Consider the following 19956-nt stretch of genomic DNA (forward strand, 5'->3'; position numbering starts at 1 on the left):
GTTCATTAACAGAGTTGTGCAAAATTATAACAAGAAACCAAGAAGGATGTAGATGTAGTGCTCCATAGCACCGGAGGCTTGAGAGTCAACTTTAATCTGTGTGATGATTTTAAAACATAAGTTAAATCTAATAAAATGGTCGTGAAACATTTTTTCAGTTTTTACTATGGTGCCATACAGCCCACATTCTCCCTCGCAGTCTCACCCCTCATCAGCCCTGACCCCCCACCGTAAATTCGAATTCCCCCCCCCATTACAATTCCTGGGGAAAACACTGGGACTCCTGCAGTGGTTTGAAGGGGGGCACCAAAACGCTGGTATGTCTTGGAGGGTGGCCCAGGCTATGCCCCCTTTTTGGACCCCCTGCGGACATACCTATGGGTAAAATACAAATTAAAGAGATACAGGACTAGTGTCCGATTGAAACGCCCTGCAAAATCCAGCATCCCCTTAACAACTGCACAGGGAGCGAGCCTGTCAGTTTAAATGACTGAGACCGGGGGGCAGGGACAGTGCCGTAAGCCCTTAGCTTGGGACTGGCTCTTTGCACACTTTCAAGAACCCAGAGAGGCGCCCCTGCCAAGACACTCTCCCCTCCACGCCCCTCCGCTCCCTCCCCGCCGCTCAGTGCCACATCACTCCAGCCTCCGCCGTCCCCGCCCGGCCTCCCCCTGCAGAGGGCGGCTTGCCTGTCTTCTGCACGCGGACCCGGGAGCAAGAGACTGACTGCGCCTGGAGCCCATCCGAAGGCGCCGAGACGGCAGCGCTACCAATGAAAGGCAATCGGGGGGCGTTGCAGACAGGCCAGCGCTGGAGTTTAGCGCCCAGCGGTGCAGCCGGCGGAGGCACAGCTGGGCAGCTGCGGTGGGGGAGGGGGGCCGCATCCTTTGCAGACAACAATTGGAGGCATTCTCTACGTGCTGCAAAGAAGACGCGGGGGAAGGGAGTGTTAATGTTTCACTCCCACTCAGAGATGGGAGGCGGCGGGGACTCGGCGCACAGCTGGACTGTAAAGGTGGCTGAAGGCAACAGCCGCAGTTTGGTCTCAGTTCAAGTTTAAACAGGCAAGAAAGCAGGAGGAAGAAATTGCAGAGAAACAGTCCAAGATAGGTAAGGGGTTGCTTAATATATGTTAAAATGGTTTAAACTTTGTACTGACTGTGGAGAGGGAAGAAAACAGTCCGTGCCTCAAAGCAGATGCCGCCTGCCCCTGTACGAGAGCCTCCTATTTAAAAGCAGTTGAGCGGCTGTAACGGTGTTCCCTGCATGCATCCCCTAAATTATTTGCTTTACATCCTGGTGTGCTGTCTGCCGGGTGAGCCCCATTTCCTTCTCGGTGACGAAGGGAGTTGCATCCAGCAACGTGTGCTCTCAGACACTGCCTTCCTTACTCTAGACTAGTGTCTTGCATTCTTGTACAAACACTTTCAAACAAGCCACCAATCAGACTAGTGTGGACCAGTGGTTAGAGCAAAGGACCAGGAGTTTTGTTTCCTAGATTCTTGGGTACTATTCCTGGCTCTGGGTAACTCCTCTCAGGGTTGCTCTGAGGACTAATCGACATCCCTAACTTTTGTTGAGATCCTCTGCTGAAAGATGAGAAGTGCATAGCAGGAGAACTGAGGGATAGCAGAGTACCCTCATTTATTACCTGTACAATGTGTCTGTTATAGTCAAGTGGTACTGACACTTTAGAGTACATTCAGATACTATATACAGTATCTCGTAATTTTTTATGGGATTATATAATAATGCGCTTCATTTTTAAACCCATAAATATTCTGGACTATTCCACTCAAAGTGTGGGTGACTTCTTTCTTCAGTTACTATAAATCATTGACATCAGCAATTCTGAATCATGAAATAGAGGCTGCTGAAAATGTTATGGATGTGAATGAAACAAATCCTACTTAGTTTTAAGTTGCTGGCACTGTTTACCTTTCTCCCTCGTTCTGGGGTCTTTCTGGTTGAGAGAAATCTGTGTTTCGTCTTCAGTTTCTGGCTGAAAGAATTGAATTGGAATTTAATAACCATCACTTATTAAATGTTAGAAACTCCCAAACTACCAGGCTCCCTATTTTACTTTATTCTGTTTAAAATCTCTGAGTGCTCCACATTATTCCAATTTTCAGAAATCACTCCTCCTCCTCCTCTGATAGTTCTACAACTTTACATGTTCACCGAATTGCATATTCCAAATGTTTTTTTACCTTTTTAGTAGGCAGCTTTTAGAATTGTCAGCAGTTGGCAACTGAAATGCACAAGAAGTTAAAGTTTTAAAGTGTTTATACCTCTGCGTTTTAAAATCAGAGCTTGTGTGATCATTTTGTATTTGTACACCTGCTCCTTGTGATTTGTCTGGTGTTATAACTTTATTCTGATAGTATTATGATCTTGTGTAACTGTTTTTGTTCATCTGTTGAGTAATGGCACACATTGAGAGTCACCATAAGTAGGTCACCATTGTAAATAAAAATGTGTTGGTGTTGCTTTTGAGGACACATTGATCATTCACACTAAAATCACCATTCCTAATCCAAATTAGAGCTGGATGAAATTTTGCCAGTGAATAGTTTATTTGCTGAAAAACATAGTTTTGGTGGACCTGAAACTAGTCAATGCATTGAATTCACTGAATAGTTTTGACTATTTTGAATTCTGAGCCAACTCAGTTTTTGTTTTACTTTGTAATTTGCTGGAAATATTCAAAAGAAGTTTTCAGTTTGACCCAAATGAAACTTTTTTCGAATCTTTGGAATTGCCGGCAAACTGAAAAACCCATTATTCACCCTGCTCTAATTCAAATGTCTTCTTACAACATTCAGCATTACTTATTTGGGCTTTCCCCATATTTACCCTCTGTGGGTGGAGTAGATTAATATTAGAGATTTTTTTGTCTGTGGTGAATATGGACAATTACCATAGGGGTAGAATAGTAAAATGGAGTGAATGATTGCAGCTATCTTTGGATAAACTTTCTTTTTGACTTACTGTTGGCTGTTTTCTGTCTTCTCTTGAATATTGTATCTTTCTGTGACTGGCCCATTTTTTCATTTACAGCAGCAACTGGCCAGAGCAGTAGCACCAAAAGATTTAAAGGCTTTCTCCAGTTCATTAGTCTTAAGACACTGTTAAACCAGGATTTGTCAATGGCAAAACTCCTATTGATGTCAGTGGGAGCATATATGGCCTGTCTTCTGCTACTTAGTCACCACAGAGCCATACGGTATTTAGTTGTAGCAGAGAGCAATTGACATTATTATTCTCCTCCCTTCCTAGATGCTCACTGGACTGGGCAAAACTCTTGTGGCATTGGTCCTTTGCTTGGCAGACTTTCCACATGTAAGTAAGCAAACTCTATTAAAAGCTCTTAGTTTGTACTGTGCAAAGAAATGAGTGTTACACCCATTCTTTACTACAAGGCAGGGTACCGTACAGGCCATGCTTATGAGTCCAGCTCCACCTTTCTTCCCAATGGAAAAGAAGAAAAAGCTGTAGGTATGATCATAACAATGTGTTCATTAGTTAATCGGAGTGCCAGGCCGATTCTTGGTCACTCTTTTCTCCAGTTCAGCAAATGGGTTAACACTTCATTCAGGTTGCTGAGCCTGTATAATTCTTTTCACTTCACTTCTTCAGCACTAACTTTTTAACTAGGCTAAGCCTGGACTAGGATATCTTATAACTTTGTATTTCCCTATATTGTTGTGCCTGTTGCTTTCTCTACAGGGGCTCAGAGTCAAGACACGTCTAAAATTGGGGCCCGTTGAAGTCAATGATGATGCTTGGCTGTATCTTGGAGGAATATTTGGCCTATTACTTGTAGCCATTGGTTTGGTTGATCTATTAAGGCGTTATCCTGTGGCTACTCTATGGGTAGCATTCATACTGTCTTCAATAGGGTTTCTGCCTGCAGTTGGGCTGCAGCATTGAGCCCTCTTATGCTCTGTCCATCATTTTGGAGGATTTTTCATTTCCTACTAATGTTACCATCATTACCAAATGCCCGTGTAGTCACTACAAGGTGAAATGTGCTCTGTTAAACGGGGAATATCCCTGCTTCTGGGGTTCACATGCCTGGGGGGCATTGGGCTTACTTCCAGGACAAGTTTTCAAACTTAACAATACTGTTTGTGTGGTGTGCCCAGGCCTTCTTCCTCCATCTCTCTTCCCTGTCCCATATGGCTTTTTGCATCTCCTCACAGTAGTGCCTGCCAGGGGCAGTATGCTCAATCAGCTGCATGAGGGTCAGCATGCGGAGCACACTGCCTCTTGCAGGCCCTCTCTTGAGGAGAAGACTTCCAACACCAGAAAAACATGAGGCTCATGGAAGAGGGAGAGGAACAGGCTAGGCCACTGGTCCCAGCCTCAGCTCACATGAGTGCTCGTCCTCTGCTCAGCCCAAGTGTTTTGCTGGATGCAGCTGGCCTGATGGCAGTTAGCCATGTGGCAGTCTCCCACTCTCCCATTACTCTGTGTTTGTTCAGTACCTAGCATAATGGGGCCCTGGTCCATGGTGGGAACTCATAGGAGCAACCGTAATACAAATAAATAATAACAAGGCAGTATCACCAGCCTAAAGCATTCAAAACTCCTGGGTCAGGCCCCTCAAAATTATGAGACTCAAACATACATTTTTGGTCTTTTAATTTGCCTTCTGTTTTCTGAGCTGTTAGTGTTCATATTTTTCAGCTTTTCTCTGCAGCTATGAAAGTTAGAAACGTTTTCTAAATGAAAGCTGAGATTCTCACATGAACTTGGAAGCTGGGGCTTTAAGAAAAACACTAAGTGTCGTGAGACTTGTTCTATAATCACAAGAGTTAGCAACACCGCAGTGCAGTCTTCCATGAGGAATCTAGAGTGCGTTTGGGGTGGCTTGGGTGTCTCCCCTCTCTCTTGTTCCTAACCTCATTTGCTTTTAGCAGCAGAAGGTGACAGTAATCAACTGTCATGAGCATCACCTGCTGCCCACTCTGCTCTCTGGCTAAATACAGCCAGCTGCTGTATCCTGTGGTGTGGCAGGGCCATCTCTGGGAATGTTGACAAGAACAGTAAAACAGGTTAAGGCCCTGTCTATCTCTGAGGTTAGTCCTGATTCAGTGGTAGCAGCCAGCAATCAGTATAGCTGCTGCTCAGGGAAACATGAAATGTAGATGAGGCAAGCTGCAAATTGTACAGGATGAATTAATTTTGCTTGAAACAGGAATAAGAAGAAATGGTGTAAATCATAGCTTTCTTTGTCTACTTCAGATGCTGGACACAGATTGCTAAATCCCAAGTATTGACAAAGTAATGACATCTCATGTTCTATGTGTTATTGACCGTAGTGTGGGTCAGAAGGAATTTCTTTTTTCCACTTCTGCTCATATGTTTTCCCATGTTGACTTTTCATCTTTCCTTGCAGCATCAAGTGTTGGCCAATCCTGGAGCAAGTATACTGGACTTGATGATAAAAAAGTTTGTAAAATACTAAGTGTGCAAGTATAAATTGGAATGAATCATCTGGTGAACTTGGAGATAACAAGAGTCATTATATTGTTTATTATAGCCCATAAATGTATTAAGTGCTTCAAAGATGGCTCCTGCTTCAGATCACAATCTAAATTGTAGATAGATCACAACCTGTAGGATGACAGACCGAAGGGACGGATGGGGTGAGGAAGCCACGGTTTATTGTAATGATGTTATATGGGTACTCGGTTTATACAAGCCCACATGGTGTTTTATGAAGTTATTTTTAATAAAAATTATATTCACTTGCTTGTATTGCCTATCACAGAATTAAGATTTCAGGAGAGATTTAAATGGGGAGGGTAGCAGCTTTGCAGGACAATGTCAAGAGAGTGTTCTGTGAAAAGAGGTCATCATGGGGGTGGGTTGGGAAGAGCAGATGCTTGTGGGAGAAGTGGCTGGAGGGGACACCAAGGCTGGCACCATTGGAGTATCTACTTGCACACTTCATTCAACTTGAACAATGAATATAAAGATCAGTTTCACATTCTGGTTCTCATGTACTGGTCTGATGCTGTAATGTTTAGGTTTCACAGGCTGCAGGGGAATCTTTAAAGCCAAACACAGGTTTTTAAATCTTTCTACTTATCTTAAATTTGAAAAATCTTAATTTTGCAACCTGACATTATATCTTTTTGTTTTACGATGCTGTGTTTGCCCTGATAAAACTGATTTAAGAGCTACCGATACCTCCTGGGAAAAATAACCAGTTAGAGGCACCTTTCTTTGCCTGTCATATCATGAATGTGTCTGATCAGAGATAGTTGCATGAAAACTGGTTCTTTGTTCTGAAGAGTGTATCTGTTCCAGCTGCTTATTCTAAGGTGCCTGTACCCTTCAAAATTAAGTATTCTGCACTTGAAATCTTAATGCTCTTGCTGGTGTCAGACTCTACAGTAATTAGTTGTGATACTGCAAATAGAGAGTTATGATTTCTGGTTAGGAATAAGATGGACCCACCCTCAGTAGATGGAGGTCATTCCTCCTCCAAAAGCAGTGCTTCCCAGACCCTTCGACTCTAAAAAATAGCCTGGACTGAAAGTTCAGAACATTTCAAGATTAGTCAGTTTCCTAATGGTTAGTGGTGTGTGCGCTCACATTTTTTTAAATGGTTGCAATTCCTTTGTTTTTGTCTTTCCTTTCAGAAAGAACCTGAAAGTGGGCATATAAAATGTAATGCCTTTACTTCAGAACACTTTACAGACTAACTGTTAAAGGGCCACAAAAGTGCCAAGTGCAGTATTAACTATACAGGAGGAGGTCTTTGTTGTATTACAGCTATTTGTCACATTTTATTTTTTAAATGAGCTTTCTTGACAGCTGCAATGTCTTGTTAGATCCATTCCTCTGAAACACTCATAATAGTGTAAATTGGTTGCAAGGGAATTCTGTGGTTCATAAAACTGATTCTAATACAGTCCAAATTATATGTTCTGTCATATTACTTCTCCCAAAATGGGCTTTGACTTCAAAGTCATCAGCTGAGATAACGAAGTCTTCTCTTCTCTTGGCATTTTGCTGGCATGTGCACCAGCAATGCTTGATGTGTGAGCATGCATAGAATTCTAAGGAGTCATAGGATTATAGTGGTCAATGTGGCTTAGTATATTGTGTGTCCTTTTTGTGGACTGTGTGATCTCTGGTTGAGCAAGAGGTATTTATAATGCCACAGGGACTGTTCAGTGAAGTGACTTTAGTTGGTTTAGAGACAAGTAGGAAGACTTATTTCTTCAGGGAGGGAACTGAAATTGCTAGTACAAGACCAAAACCAGTGTGCCTGATGCAGGTATTGAGAAGAACTCAAAGTTAGCATTTTGTGGCACTTGGAAATAAGTTATTCTATGAAGGTCCAAGTGATCATTAGATTGTAGGACTAATCAGATTGTAGAGCCAAGCTCCTTCTAAATAAAATAAAATATATAAAAAAAATCCAATAATAGCCCATGAAATCACAAAGTTGAACTTGCTCTTTACATTTTTGTTTCCTGTGATAATTTAGTGCTTAATGAAAGGTTCCAAATTGGCAAATTGATTGAAATCCTATATCGGCAGAGCAGCAGCTGCTCTGACATAAGAGCGGATGGAAGAGAAGAAGCTTGTAGTGGAAGAGCTGGACATGCAAAAGTCCATGGGCCCTGATCTAATGCATCCAAGGTTTCCTCCAGAGATGGTGTGGCTATATGGGAATAGGAACGGATGCAGCAGGGACGGGTGAAGGTGGACTGAAGGGTTGAGGAGACTTGGAGTGAGGGGCCATCACTGAAGGATGAGGAATTGATGGATTGGAGGCACTAAAAGGGGTAGGTGATCGATACAGCTATGAGATCTGAGCAGGGAATGAATGCTTTTCTTCTGCACAAAGGTGGTGCTGCTGGATTGCAGATCTTTCTTGTATCTAAATTGTAATTGGGGGAGATAATTTTTTTAATGCAAAGTACATGTTTAGAAAAAAGGAAGACAACAAACTTCCCCACCCCCTTGAACTGGAAACTTACATGCTGGGACATGGGTATGGACTCACAGAGGTAACTGACTCATGAAGAGGAGCAGTCTGAGCGCAGGACTGGGAGATGAGCTCCTGAGTTCTAATTCTGGCACTGATGCCCTCGTGGTGGCCATGGGTAAGTCAGTTAGGCCAAAAATTTCAAGACTGTCTAGTGCTTTTGCCTGTCCAATTTGAGGCATCTTGGCCCTCACTTTCATAAGTATATAGCACCTCTCATTCCAACTGAATTTAAAAGAGAGCTACAGATATTCAGCACCTCTGAAAATGTGGCTCAAGGTGTAATAGGCACCCAAAACCAGTGATCCTGTCTAAACATATGGGCTTCCACCTCTGTGCCGCAGTTATCCTTGACCTAAGATCAGTAATACATGTATTGCCACACTTGTTATCAACTCCAAAGTAGCCCCATGGGAGCACATTTTCAGAGCTGTTTGGGGGTGATCAGCAGCATGATGCCCATTGACTTTGACAGCTTCATCTCTGCTTAATGTATCAGAAACATGGGATAAAACACACTTCCACTGCTAAGGCATCTTCATCTCCGGTTCATTCCAGGGTACTTCAGGAACTAGCTGAAGCAATCTTGAAACCGTTAGCAATTATATTTGAGAACTCCTGGAAGACGGGTGAGGTCCCAGGACACCAGAAGAATAATAGGGTTACAAGGAATAGCTAGCATGTATTTGTCAAGAACAAATCATGCCAAACCAACCTAATTTCCTTCTTTGACAGGTTTATTGGCCTAGTGGATGGGGGGAAGCAGTAGCCATCATATATCTTGATTTTCCTAAGGCTTTTGACACAGTCCCACATGACATTCTCCAGAAGTAGGGCTCTGTGTCTGTCACGGAGGTCGTGGAAGTCACGGATTCCATGACTTTCTGCAACCTCCATGACTTCTGCAGTGGCCTGTGTGACTGACTCCAGGGCTGCCCAAGCAGCTGGCTCTGGGGCCAGTTGCTCAGGCAGCCCTGGGGCCAGCTGTGCTGGCCGCTGCTGGAGTGGACCAATTGCACCAGCCACTGCTCTGGAGGCCCCAGGGACAGCCGCACCAGCCGCTGATGAAGTGGCCCTAGAACCAGCTGCATCGGCCACTGCTCAGGCAGCCCCGGGCAGCTGGCCCTGGGGACTGCCCCAGCAGCACCCCCCCAGGGTGGCCCTTCCCCCCCTGCAGCAGCACACCCCCACCCTCCACCCCCACCCCAAGGTTTAGTCAGGAGTATTTATAATATAAATCATGGATAGGTCACAGGCTGTGAATTTTTGTTTATTGCCTGTGACCTGTCCATGACTTACTAAAAATACCCATGAGTAAATTGTCCATAAGCAAACTAGGGAAATGTGATCTAGATCAAATTACTATAAGGTGAGTGAACAACTGGTTGAAAGACCATACTCAAAGAATAGTTATTGATGGTTCATTGTCAAACTGGGGGGATGTATCTAGTGGGGTTCCGCAGGGGTGAGTCCTGGGTCCAGTACTATTCAATATTTTCATGAATGACTTGGATAATGGAGTGGAGAGTGTGCTTAAAAAATTTGCAGGGTGACATCAAGTTGGGAGGAGTTGCACACTGTGATGGGGTGTACAAACCCCACACTGAGCAACAAGGGCTTAAGGGCTCATTTTGGGCTCAGCCAGCCCTCCCCCGCCACACCTGCAGTAAATACTCCATCTGCTGGAGGAATTAAAAGGCAGCAAATTAGCTCAGTTGGTGAGCAGTGCTGAAGGTGAGCAGACCTGCAGCCCACAGCTCCAGAAGTTAAAAACTTCTGCGTCTCCTGCGCAGAATGCCAGCTAGTTAGGCCAAAAGGGGGGATGAAAGCCCCCCTCATCCCTCTCCCGGTCATTGATGTCCCCTTCGAATGAATTGGGATAGACCTTGTAAGCCCCCTGGAAAAAAGTGCCGATAGATACAAACACCTATTGGTCATAGTTGATTTTGTGACTCGCTATCCAGAGGCAATCCCACTCCATAACACCAATGCAAAGACTATTGCCATGGAACTTTTGAAAGTCTTTGCTTGAGTAGGAGTTCCCAGGGAGATTCTCACTGACCAAGGCACCAATTGCACATCCCGCTTGATGAAACAGGTCTGTGAGCTTTTGAGAATAAAGAACCCCCGTACCTCAGTTTAGCACCTGCAAATGGATGCTGAAAAGGTTTATGCCAGAAGACCTCCCACATTGGGATCAGCTGATTCCCCCCCCCCTCCTGTTTGCCATCCCACAATCCTCTACAGGCTTCTCCCCATTTGAGCTCCGTATGGGAGACGGCCCCGGGGAATCCTTGACCTGGTCCTGGAGCTGTGGGAAGGACAAATTCCGAGAACTCAGAATGTCCTATTGTACGTCAGGGGGAGACTTGAGACTGTGGGAGCTGTGACTAAAGAAAACCTCCTCATCACCCAACAAACCCAGGAACGCTCCTATAACAAGGGAGCGCGGGTATGCACTTTCAGGCCAGGCGATCGCGTCCTCCTTCTACTCCCGAGCACAGAGTCTAAACTGCTGGCCAAGTGGCAGGGACCCTATGAAATTGTGTGTCAAGTCGGGCCAGTCAATTATGAGGTTAGACAACGTGACAAACAGAAGCCCACCCAGGTCTATGACATCAACCTGCTGATGGCGTGGAAAGAATGAGAAAGTCTATTCATCACCCCTTGCGCTCCAGCGCCAGAACTGCGGCCCCAAGTACCTTACGCCCTGTCCCCAGGGGCTATACAGGTGGGGGAACAACTTTGCCCTGAACAAAGAGACCAGGTGTTGAGCCTAGTGAAAGCCTTCCCAATGGTGTTTTCCTCCCTACCAGGAAGGACCCATCTCACACACCACCACATCCAGGCTGAACCTTGGACAGTATTGCTGCCACCACCAAGTGATTTACACAAAATTTCAGGGAAAGGTCACTTGGAATCTCTATCCCCCCAAAATATCCCCCCAAACCCCTTCACCCCCTTTCCTGGGAAGGTTTGAGAATAATATACCAATCAATTGGTTAGCAGTGTGAGCACAGACCAGACCCTTTGTCTTCAGGACACTGAAAATCAATCAGGTTCTTAAAAGAAGAACTTTATTTGTAAAGAAAAAGTAAAAGAATCACACCTGGAAAATCAGGATGGGAGGTAACTTTACAGGGTAAATAAAAAGATTTTAAACACAGAGGATTCACCTCTGGCTCAGCTTCACAGTTACAAAAACAGGAATAAAACTACTTCTGTAGCGTAGGAAAATTCACAAGCTAAAACAGAAGTTAACCTAACACATTTCCTTGCCTTACTTACAATTTCTGTGATTTTAGATGGAATATTCCAGGTATATTTTCAGGAGATGTTGTAACTGCTTGGCTTCTCTCTCCGTCCGGAGAGGGAACAACAAAGAGAGAGCCCAAACACCCCCCCCCCCCCCAGATTTGAAAGTATCTTCTTTTCTCTTTGGTCCTTCTGGTCAAGTGCCAACTAGGTTATTTGACCTACTTAACCCCTTACAGGTAAGGTGATTCAGTACAGCTGCCAAAGAGGGATTTTATGCTACCCTTCTCTCTATATTTATGACAGGGTCATTGAGGAATTCCACAGTGAGTGGCGAAGCCCTGTCGTATTAGTCCCAAAACCACATGGCACTGTCCGGTTTTGCATTGACTTCAGGAAGGTTAATGCAATCTCCAAATTTGATGTCTACCCCATGCCCCAGGTGGATGAATTACTAGACCGGCTGGGCGAAGCTCAGTACATCACCACCTTAGACTTTACAAAGCGGTATTGGCAAATCCCACTCACACCAGAATCGCAAGAAAAAATTGCTTTTGCCACTCCATTCGGTCTGTACCATTTTCGAACTATGCCCTTTGGACTCCTTGGGGCACCCGCGATGTTCCAATGCCTTATAGACCAGGTGTTGCAGCCCCATAACTCATACGCTGCAGCCTATTTAGATGATGTAGTCATCTACAGCCGAACCTGGGAAGAACATCTGGCCCAAGTGGCGGCCATGCTCTGCTCCCTGCAACAGGCTGGACTAACAGCAAATCCTGCAAAATGTAAAATAGGGAAAGAGGAAACCACCTACCTGGGATACATTTCGGGGAAAGGCCAGATCTGGCCCCTTATAGATGAAGTCCAGGCCCTCAAGGACACCCCACGACCTACCACCAAGAAACAGGTCAGGAGTTTTTTCGGACTTGCTAATTACTACTGCTGGTTTGTACCAAGATTCTCGACGATCGCAGCCCCTCTCACAGACCTCATCATGAACGACATCCCCAAGAAAGTACACTAGTCTGAGGCCTGTGAAAAGGCCTTTCAAGAATTGAAAGAACGCCTCTGTACAGAACCAGTCCTATTCAGTCCAGACTTCTCCAAAGAATTCATTTTGCAGACAGATGCTTCTGATGTGGGACTTGGCGCTGTTTTATCTCAGGAAATAAAGGGGGAGGAACACCCAGTGCTCTATTTGAGTCGCAAGCTGTTCCCACGAGAACAAGCCTACTCTGTCATAGAGGAGGGCCTGACAGTGAAATGGGCCGTAGACTCGCTCTGATACTACCTCCTGGGAAACCCATTCAAGCTCGTCACTGACCATGCCCCATTAAGATGGCTAAACATCATGAAGGACACAAACCCCCGACTGATGTGCTGGTACCTGTCTCTCCAACCCTACGCATTCCAAATTCAGCATCGAGCTGGGAAAGCGCACCAGAATGCTGGCTTCTTTTCCAGGGAAGAGGGGGCACAATTGGATGGCCCCGACTCCCCAGGCTCCATCTTAAGCGGGAGAGTGTGTGATGGGGTGTACAAACCCCACATTGAACAACATGGTCTTAAGGGGGCATTTTGGGCTCAGCCAGCCCCGACCTGCCCCACCTGCAGCGAATGCTCCATCTGCTGGAGGAATTAAAAGGCAGTGAATTAGCTCAGTTGGGGAGCAGTGCTGAAAGTGAGCGAAAGCCTTGGACTGAGGTGACCCCAGGAGGGGAGATGAGAGAAAGAGGCCCAGGGAGGACAGCCTTAAGTAGTCTTGGTTGCCAGGTTACTGGTAGCTAAAAGGACTCTGGGTCGGAGCCTGGTAGAGTGGGAGGGCCTGGGCTTCCCTCCCCCACAATCCCAATGGCAGTCCAAGGTTGTGGCCATTACCACTAGGCCACGCTTCCCAACCAGACCCTGTGTGGAGACCATTACACATACACTTTGGGGGACAGGATTAGAATTCAAAATTATCTTGACAAATTGGAGAATTGGTCTGAATTCACCAAGATGAAATTCAATAAAGACAAGTGCAAAGTATTTCATTTAGGAAGGCAAAATCAAGTGCACAGCTACAAAATGGGGAATAACTGAGTAGGTGGTAGTACTGCATTTGATACGAGATGTCATAAGCATTCCACAGTTATTTCCTGATATTAGTAGAGGGAGGAAAAATGGTTATGGATATCACTGTGGTAACTTGACAAATGCAGACTTTCTAATGGCGACTTCTGTACTGGACGTGCTTCTCTCATAAAGCTGCCTGGATGGATAGAAAAGGAGGGAGGCCTTAGAATTTCACTACTCTGCATAATTTTTAAAAGTGTTTTTGGTTGACTGTCCTCTTTAGTGTAACCTCCTCCGGGGTTTGATAAACACAGGAAATTACAAGGCATATGATGTAGCAAAGGAATGTGCAGGGAAGGAGAGCTACATGCATATATTGCATCCTCCAACTTGACAGTAGTTTGTATCCTGATCTAGTATAGGATATGTTGTCTCTTTTTCTCATTATTTTAAAAAAGGTATTAATATAGTACTTCTAAAAACTACTAACAAGGCTTTGTGAATAACCAGGCAGTGTGTTAGCTTCCCTGTGCAGTATGCCTCAGTGCTGACTGGGGGAGCATGGATCACGTCACACTCTCCATCAATACCTGGCCCGGGCCGGGGAAGCTAATGATCCAACCAGCAGACCAAATTTGGAGGTGAATCCTGGTCACATGCCACTTGAGGCAAGTTGCCCGTACACTAAGGAGAAGCGCTGTCTGGCAAACCTAGCCCTGGGACTTGTAACCAGTCCTGTATACCATATTAGCGCGGTGTGAAGAAATAGTCACTAGGGCAGTGGTCCCCAAACTTTTTACCTTGCGCCTCACCTGGCTGCTCCCTCCCCCAGAGCCAGGGCCGAGAGTGGGGCCATGGCTCCAGGAGGGGAGGTGGGGATTGGATTAGGGGGCAGAGACTGGGGCCACACCTTGGGACAGGGCTGGTAGCCAGGGCCCTGGGCGTGGGGCCAGTAGCCTGGACCCCAGGTACAGGGCCGTGAGCGGAGCCTCAGGTGCGGGGCCAGGAGCAGAGCCATCAGTTGGGGCTGGCGACAGGAGTGGAGTTGGGTGGGGCTCCTTCCCTGCCAGCTGCAGGGGCTGGCCCGGGCCCCAGCCGCTTCTTCCCGAATGTTCCTCCATGGCCCCCTAAAGGGGCACGTCTTACAGTTTGGAGACCTCTGCACTAGGGAATAGTCTGAGTGATGTTTAACTCTGACTGGAGTTTAATTTATGTCTTCAAAGGCAGAAATCAACAGTGACTTGCATCTGAAGAAGTGAGGTTCTTACCCACGAAAGCTTATGCTCCCAATACTTCTGTTAGTCTTAAAGGTGCCACAGGACCCTCTAAAAGAAGAACAGGAGTACTTGTGGCACCTTAGAGACTAACAAATTTATTAGAGCATAAGCTTTCATGGACTACAGTCCACTTCGCTTTTTACAGATTCAGACTAACACGGCTACCCCTCAAAGGCAGAAATGAATGCATGAAACCATAGTGTTCCATTTACTGCATGGCTTGTTTCATAGCCAGAGGATATTGAATAAGAACTGACTCTTTCAAATCTGCTTGAGTATTAAAGCATAATTTACCTGACTGCTCCCTACATCTATGAGCCCACATCCTTCCTCCCATCGTGTGCTGTGACACCCAGCTGGCAGGGGTATGACATAACAAGCAGCATGTATGTTGTAGGTAGCTGATGAGTATGGATTTTGGGGGGACCTGGGAGATACAGATTTATAGGGGACACATCAATTTAAAGCATAATTCTGTTTGTTTTTTTATTACAAGTGACACCTGGCTGTATAACTTAAGGATCAGAGATCATCTATTTTTATGTATGCTTAGTTTGTTTACTTTGTGCATTTGACAGCACTTGTGTGTAGTCATTTTCTGTTTCCCCTATTTGGAAAAGAATGGTTTCCCCCCTTCTTACTTTGAAAGAGAAATGTGAATTGTAAATGGGCTATCTGGACATGTTTTAGGGCAGGAAATAACTTTTGCAATGTCAGTTTTCTTATTATCTTGCTTAATAGCTTATCCTTATAGTCTCAAGTATTATTGACTATGTACTAAATATGGCAGTAACATGCTGATCTGCATTTGAACCAGACATATTGTAATTGTAACCTGCCTCTAAATGAGGGCTTCTTATGGATTTAATTTGCATCTCTAATCCAGTATCTTGTTTTGATGTATGGTGCAGGGTAAGGCTTTGCACCTGCAGAGAATGACGAATGTAGACTAAATAAAACATTTCTAATTAATGGCATTCAGCGAGATCAAAACACACAGAGAGGGAAGATTTTTTCCTTCACTCAGAGAAAAAAATAACGTGTCTAAAACAAGGCAGCAGTACCATTCTGGTCAGCAAGCTTTGGACCAACCAAAGACTAACACTTTCCAGACAAATGGAATCTTTAAAAGCTTGAAACACAAGCACCACACCCCAGAATTTCAGATTGCGTTGGTGCTACAAAGAGTGTAAGACCAAACTAGCAAGGTGCTGCTGAATAGTGTAAAAGATGCATGCGTGAGTGAGGAGCTCTTGAATCAGAATCTCCTAACAGTACATCTCTCACTCCCAAACTTGAATGGTTAGGCATTGGTGCTTGTGATGATCTCTGCTGGGCCGATCAAGAAATGGACTGGCTTTGGCAGACAATGCCACATCTCCCTGTTCTGATAGTTCGGTAATAACTATCTCACAGATCTTTCCTCTATGTTAGACACATTTTTTTACTTCATTTGTGCACACTTCAATAGGATTTCTGTGTGGTCGGGACTCCTTGTATTTGTTTTAGCCCAGGAATTCTCTGGTGCTCCCACAGGGTGGAACAAATGCTAGTAGGCTGTCTCAGGGATCTCTTCCCTTCCCATTTGTGATTATGTGGGTCTCCTCCCCTCCACGTGCAACTGGGCAACATCCTTGTGGCATCTTCAGCCATTGCTTCCATGGAAAGGTAATATTGGGAAGGTATCTGATGTATTTTTAGCGTGTTACGTGTAATGGAGTTTAGCAGTTGGAAACAAGAAGTAGAGCGAACACTATATGACCAGCCAACATTACATGGGCAGTCAATGAATACTTTGTGGACCACAGACCACAGTTGGAAAATGGCTGTACAAGGTTGTATTGAAGGAGAAGGGAAAGATTCTAGAGCCTTCGTATTCTATTTATATCAGATTGACTGCATATGATGGGAGTTCTATGATTATTATTGTGAAAGTGAAAAATCTAATCCATATTTGCTCCAAAATCTGCTGACCTGAATGGCACTGCTGTTTCAGCATTCACTAAGGGGGAATGGGGGTGGCAGAAATGGGCTTTACGTATTTATACTATCTATCTATTTATCTGTCTTTCACTGATCTCTTTGCCAGTATAATCTCAACACCTGGAATGTTGTGTTGTAACTTTTTTGTCTTAGAGTGACCAGTCCTGGAAATCTTACAATCCTTCTCATTTTGCAAAATTATGTAAACTTGTAAGACTCGGGCTGGGATTTTTAAAGCAGCCTAAGGGGATTAGGCACCCAAATCCCACTGAATTTCAGTGGTATTTGGACAACTAACTCCTTTAGGATCCTTTGAAAATTGCAGCCTACATATATCAAATTATAACTGATAGTCTTCCTAGAAATACCTTACTCAGTCAGCAATCTGTGTTTCTCTTCAGGTTTTTGGATTATAGAGAGACATGGGCAATTTCAAAGGTCATGCTCTGCCTGGGAGTTTTTTCCTCCTCTTTGGCTTGTGGTGGTCAGTGAAGTACCCACTAAAATATGTCTGTCGAAAGAACAAGAATGCTTGTTACCTTGGTTCCAGGGCAGGATTTCAGCGCCTGGAATTTATTGAGGGGATCGTCAAAGCAGTATTTGCCCTGATTGGTAAGTAAGACTCTGATTTTAAAGAGACAGAATAAAAAGATGAGGGCCACACTAGTTAATATTTTTATCTTTTAAAATTATCTATTTACTGTCAGTTTTATTATAGAGCTGGTCATTGTTTTAAAAAAAAACCCTAAAGCCCATGAATTAATGTCATAATAACAGTGAGGGTGATTAACCATTACAACAAACTACCCAAGGAAGTGGTGGATTCTCCACCTCTTGATGTCTTCAGATCAGGGGCGGCTCTATGTATTTTGCTGCCCCAAGCACGGCAGTCAGGCAGCTTTCGGCGGCTCACCTGCGGGAGGTCCGCTGGTAACGCGGATTCGGCAGCATGTCTGCGGGAGGTCTGCCGGTCCCGTGCCTTCGGTATACCCGCCACCAAATTGCCACCGAAACCACTGGACCGGTGGACCTCCCGCAGGCATGCTGCTGAAGGCAGCCTGACTGCCGCCCTCATGGCAACCGGCACGCCGCCCCCCCATGGTTTGCCACCCCAGGCACGCACTTGCGCTGGTGCCTGGAGCCGCCCCTGCTTCAGATCAAGACTGGAGGCCTTTCTAGAAAATATGCTTTAGCCAAACACAAGTTATTGGGCTCATACAGGGGTAACCGGGTGAAATTTAATGATTGTGGAAGACATATATACAGAGGTCTGACTAGATTATCTAACGGTCCCTTCTGGCCTTATAGTCTATGAATAATTGGAGTCACATTCAGTCATTCCATAGTTAAGCTTGTAACATGTTTCCCGGCTAAAGCTGAATTTTGAAGCCCTGTTAAGATCCTCACACTCTCACACGTATCAGTTTGCCAGTTCAGAGGTTGGGATAGAGGTTGTGGTGCAAAGGTGTGGTCATTGACCTGGGGCTCTCATATGCAAACTGGAAACTGCAGGCAGAATGGGCAGTGCTTGCCCTTTTTGAATGTACTACATTATGATTTCTGTCCATTGCTGTAAATGGGTTTTGAGGGCAGCTCTGTGAGTGCTTCTCAGCTTTCAGATGTCACCGGCTTCCAATGAATATTAATAGAACACGTCAGTGTAGAATGCTGTCTACCTGGTGAAATTCAGAAGTGAAAATATCTACCCTTTTTTAAAAGAACCAAACCTTTTGAGCAACAGAATCACTACCTGAGATTGCCACTTCACATTCTGTTAGGGGATAGCTTAGAAACAAAGCAAAATGAAAGCCAGACCGATGGCTTAGTGGATTAAGCAGCTGATTTGAAACCTTTGTCTTGTTCAAATCACAGCACAGTTTAATTTAGCAGTTTTCCCTTAGGAAGCAGGTAAATTGAGTATTTGGGAGCTCACTGTGTGTGATCTCAAGACTTAGATATTGAAATGGAGCCACAATGTTATATTTAGCTATTTGCTTTGTGGGGATAATAAAGATTCCATGGTATTTCTAATAAGACATGGGCTTTGTCCTCTTCTGCTCTGTCACCGTCTCCTTCCTGCTTGTCCCCACACTACTGACCTCCAGTTGACCACTGCCCTCCACCCCAGAGATGGCTGCACTTCAGTGATGCTGTATGATATGTACAATTATATATTATCCCCTTACAGAAAAATTCTCTTCAGATCCTCTGTGAGATCTGTAGAGCTGATATTCTGTTGGAATGCAAAATACTAAATCAGTGCTTTCTTTTTTGCTGCAGCAATGTATTATTTTACTATATTTTAACTTATCCCTCAATCCAAAGTGTGGACAGGAAAGACTGAGGGAGAAGGAATGAAAGCTCCAGTGTTGGAGTATATGGATGTGCTGAAACAAATTTGAAACAAATCTGCATTTGCTCTTTAATATAACAACTTGTATCCTGTAGGGGGATAGTGGGATCCATTATGCTACATACAATCTTCAATTTAAAATATATATTTAGATGTATAGAGTGTCTCAACACAAAGGGCTTCACAAACTACCGTGTACACTCAAAATACCACTCAAATGCAGCCTTCACTGGGATGGAGGGTTGTAGCTACATAACTGTTTGCGGGGTGTCCAAAAAAAGCAGCTTAAATCCCTACTTTTAGCAAAAAGTCCCAGTGGAGCTTTAATGCCTGTGCACAGCAGAGAGGGACCGCTGCCTTTGAGGGTACGTCTACACTTACCGGAGGGTCCGGCGGCAGGCAATCGATTTTCTGGGATCGATTTATCGCGTCTGGTTTAGACGCGATAAATCGATCCCAGATCGATCCCAGAAGTGCTCGCCGTCGACGCCGGTACTCCAGCTCGGCAAGAGGAGTACACGGCATCGACGGGGGAGCCTCCCTGCCGCATCTGGACCCGCGGTAAGTTCGGACTAAGGTACTTCGAATTCAGCTACGTTATTAACGTAGCTGAATTTGCGTACCTTAGTCCGAAGTGGGGGGTTAGTGGGGACCAGGCCTGTGGCATCATAGGAAAGATCCCCAGGAAGTCAACTAATTGGCATACCAATGTATGTACTGCAGAGGGGTGAAAAGCTAAGGTGTCTCTGCTAGGACTTGAACTTGTGGTTCTAATCTAAGGAGTCAAGAGATGTTAAACCCATTATTAAGCCACTGTTTATCCAGAGAAAAAGATTGTTCAAGATTTAGTCAGATGATCACAGACAATAGTAAACATTTGATTAGAAAGCAGCATAAAGTGGTGATCTGCACTGTTAATGGCTGCATGATACCAGACAATAGCACGACTGGCCTGCTGCTGCTGAGTAAAGTACTGTCTTTACTGAATGACTAAAGACTTAAAATCTGTCTGTACC

The 19956-nt window shown here is 44.8% G+C and overlaps 1 protein-coding gene across 5 annotated transcripts in view; it reads left to right on the forward strand.

Annotated features, from left to right (window-relative positions):
* Positions 1-885: 885 nt before the first annotated feature.
* TMEM45A (transmembrane protein 45A) overlaps positions 886-19956 on the forward strand; it is a 31015-nt gene continuing 11944 nt past the window's right edge. For 4 of the 5 annotated variants that reach the window (XM_054044887.1, XM_054044904.1, XM_054044921.1 and 1 more), the window contains exons 1-3: positions 886-1110; positions 3280-3342; positions 16989-17199. In XM_054044887.1, the coding sequence (XP_053900862.1) occupies positions 17010-17199 (190 nt within the window). In that variant the 5' untranslated portion in view covers positions 886-1110; positions 3280-3342; positions 16989-17009. Of the gene's footprint in view, positions 1111-3279; positions 3343-7671; positions 7812-16988; positions 17200-19956 lie in introns of those variants that run through there. The other variant, XM_054044896.1, reaches the window with a different exon arrangement.

The sequence above is a fragment of the Malaclemys terrapin genome, chromosome 1, assembly GCF_027887155.1.
Source record: "Malaclemys terrapin pileata isolate rMalTer1 chromosome 1, rMalTer1.hap1, whole genome shotgun sequence".
NCBI lineage: Eukaryota > Metazoa > Chordata > Testudines > Emydidae > Malaclemys > Malaclemys terrapin.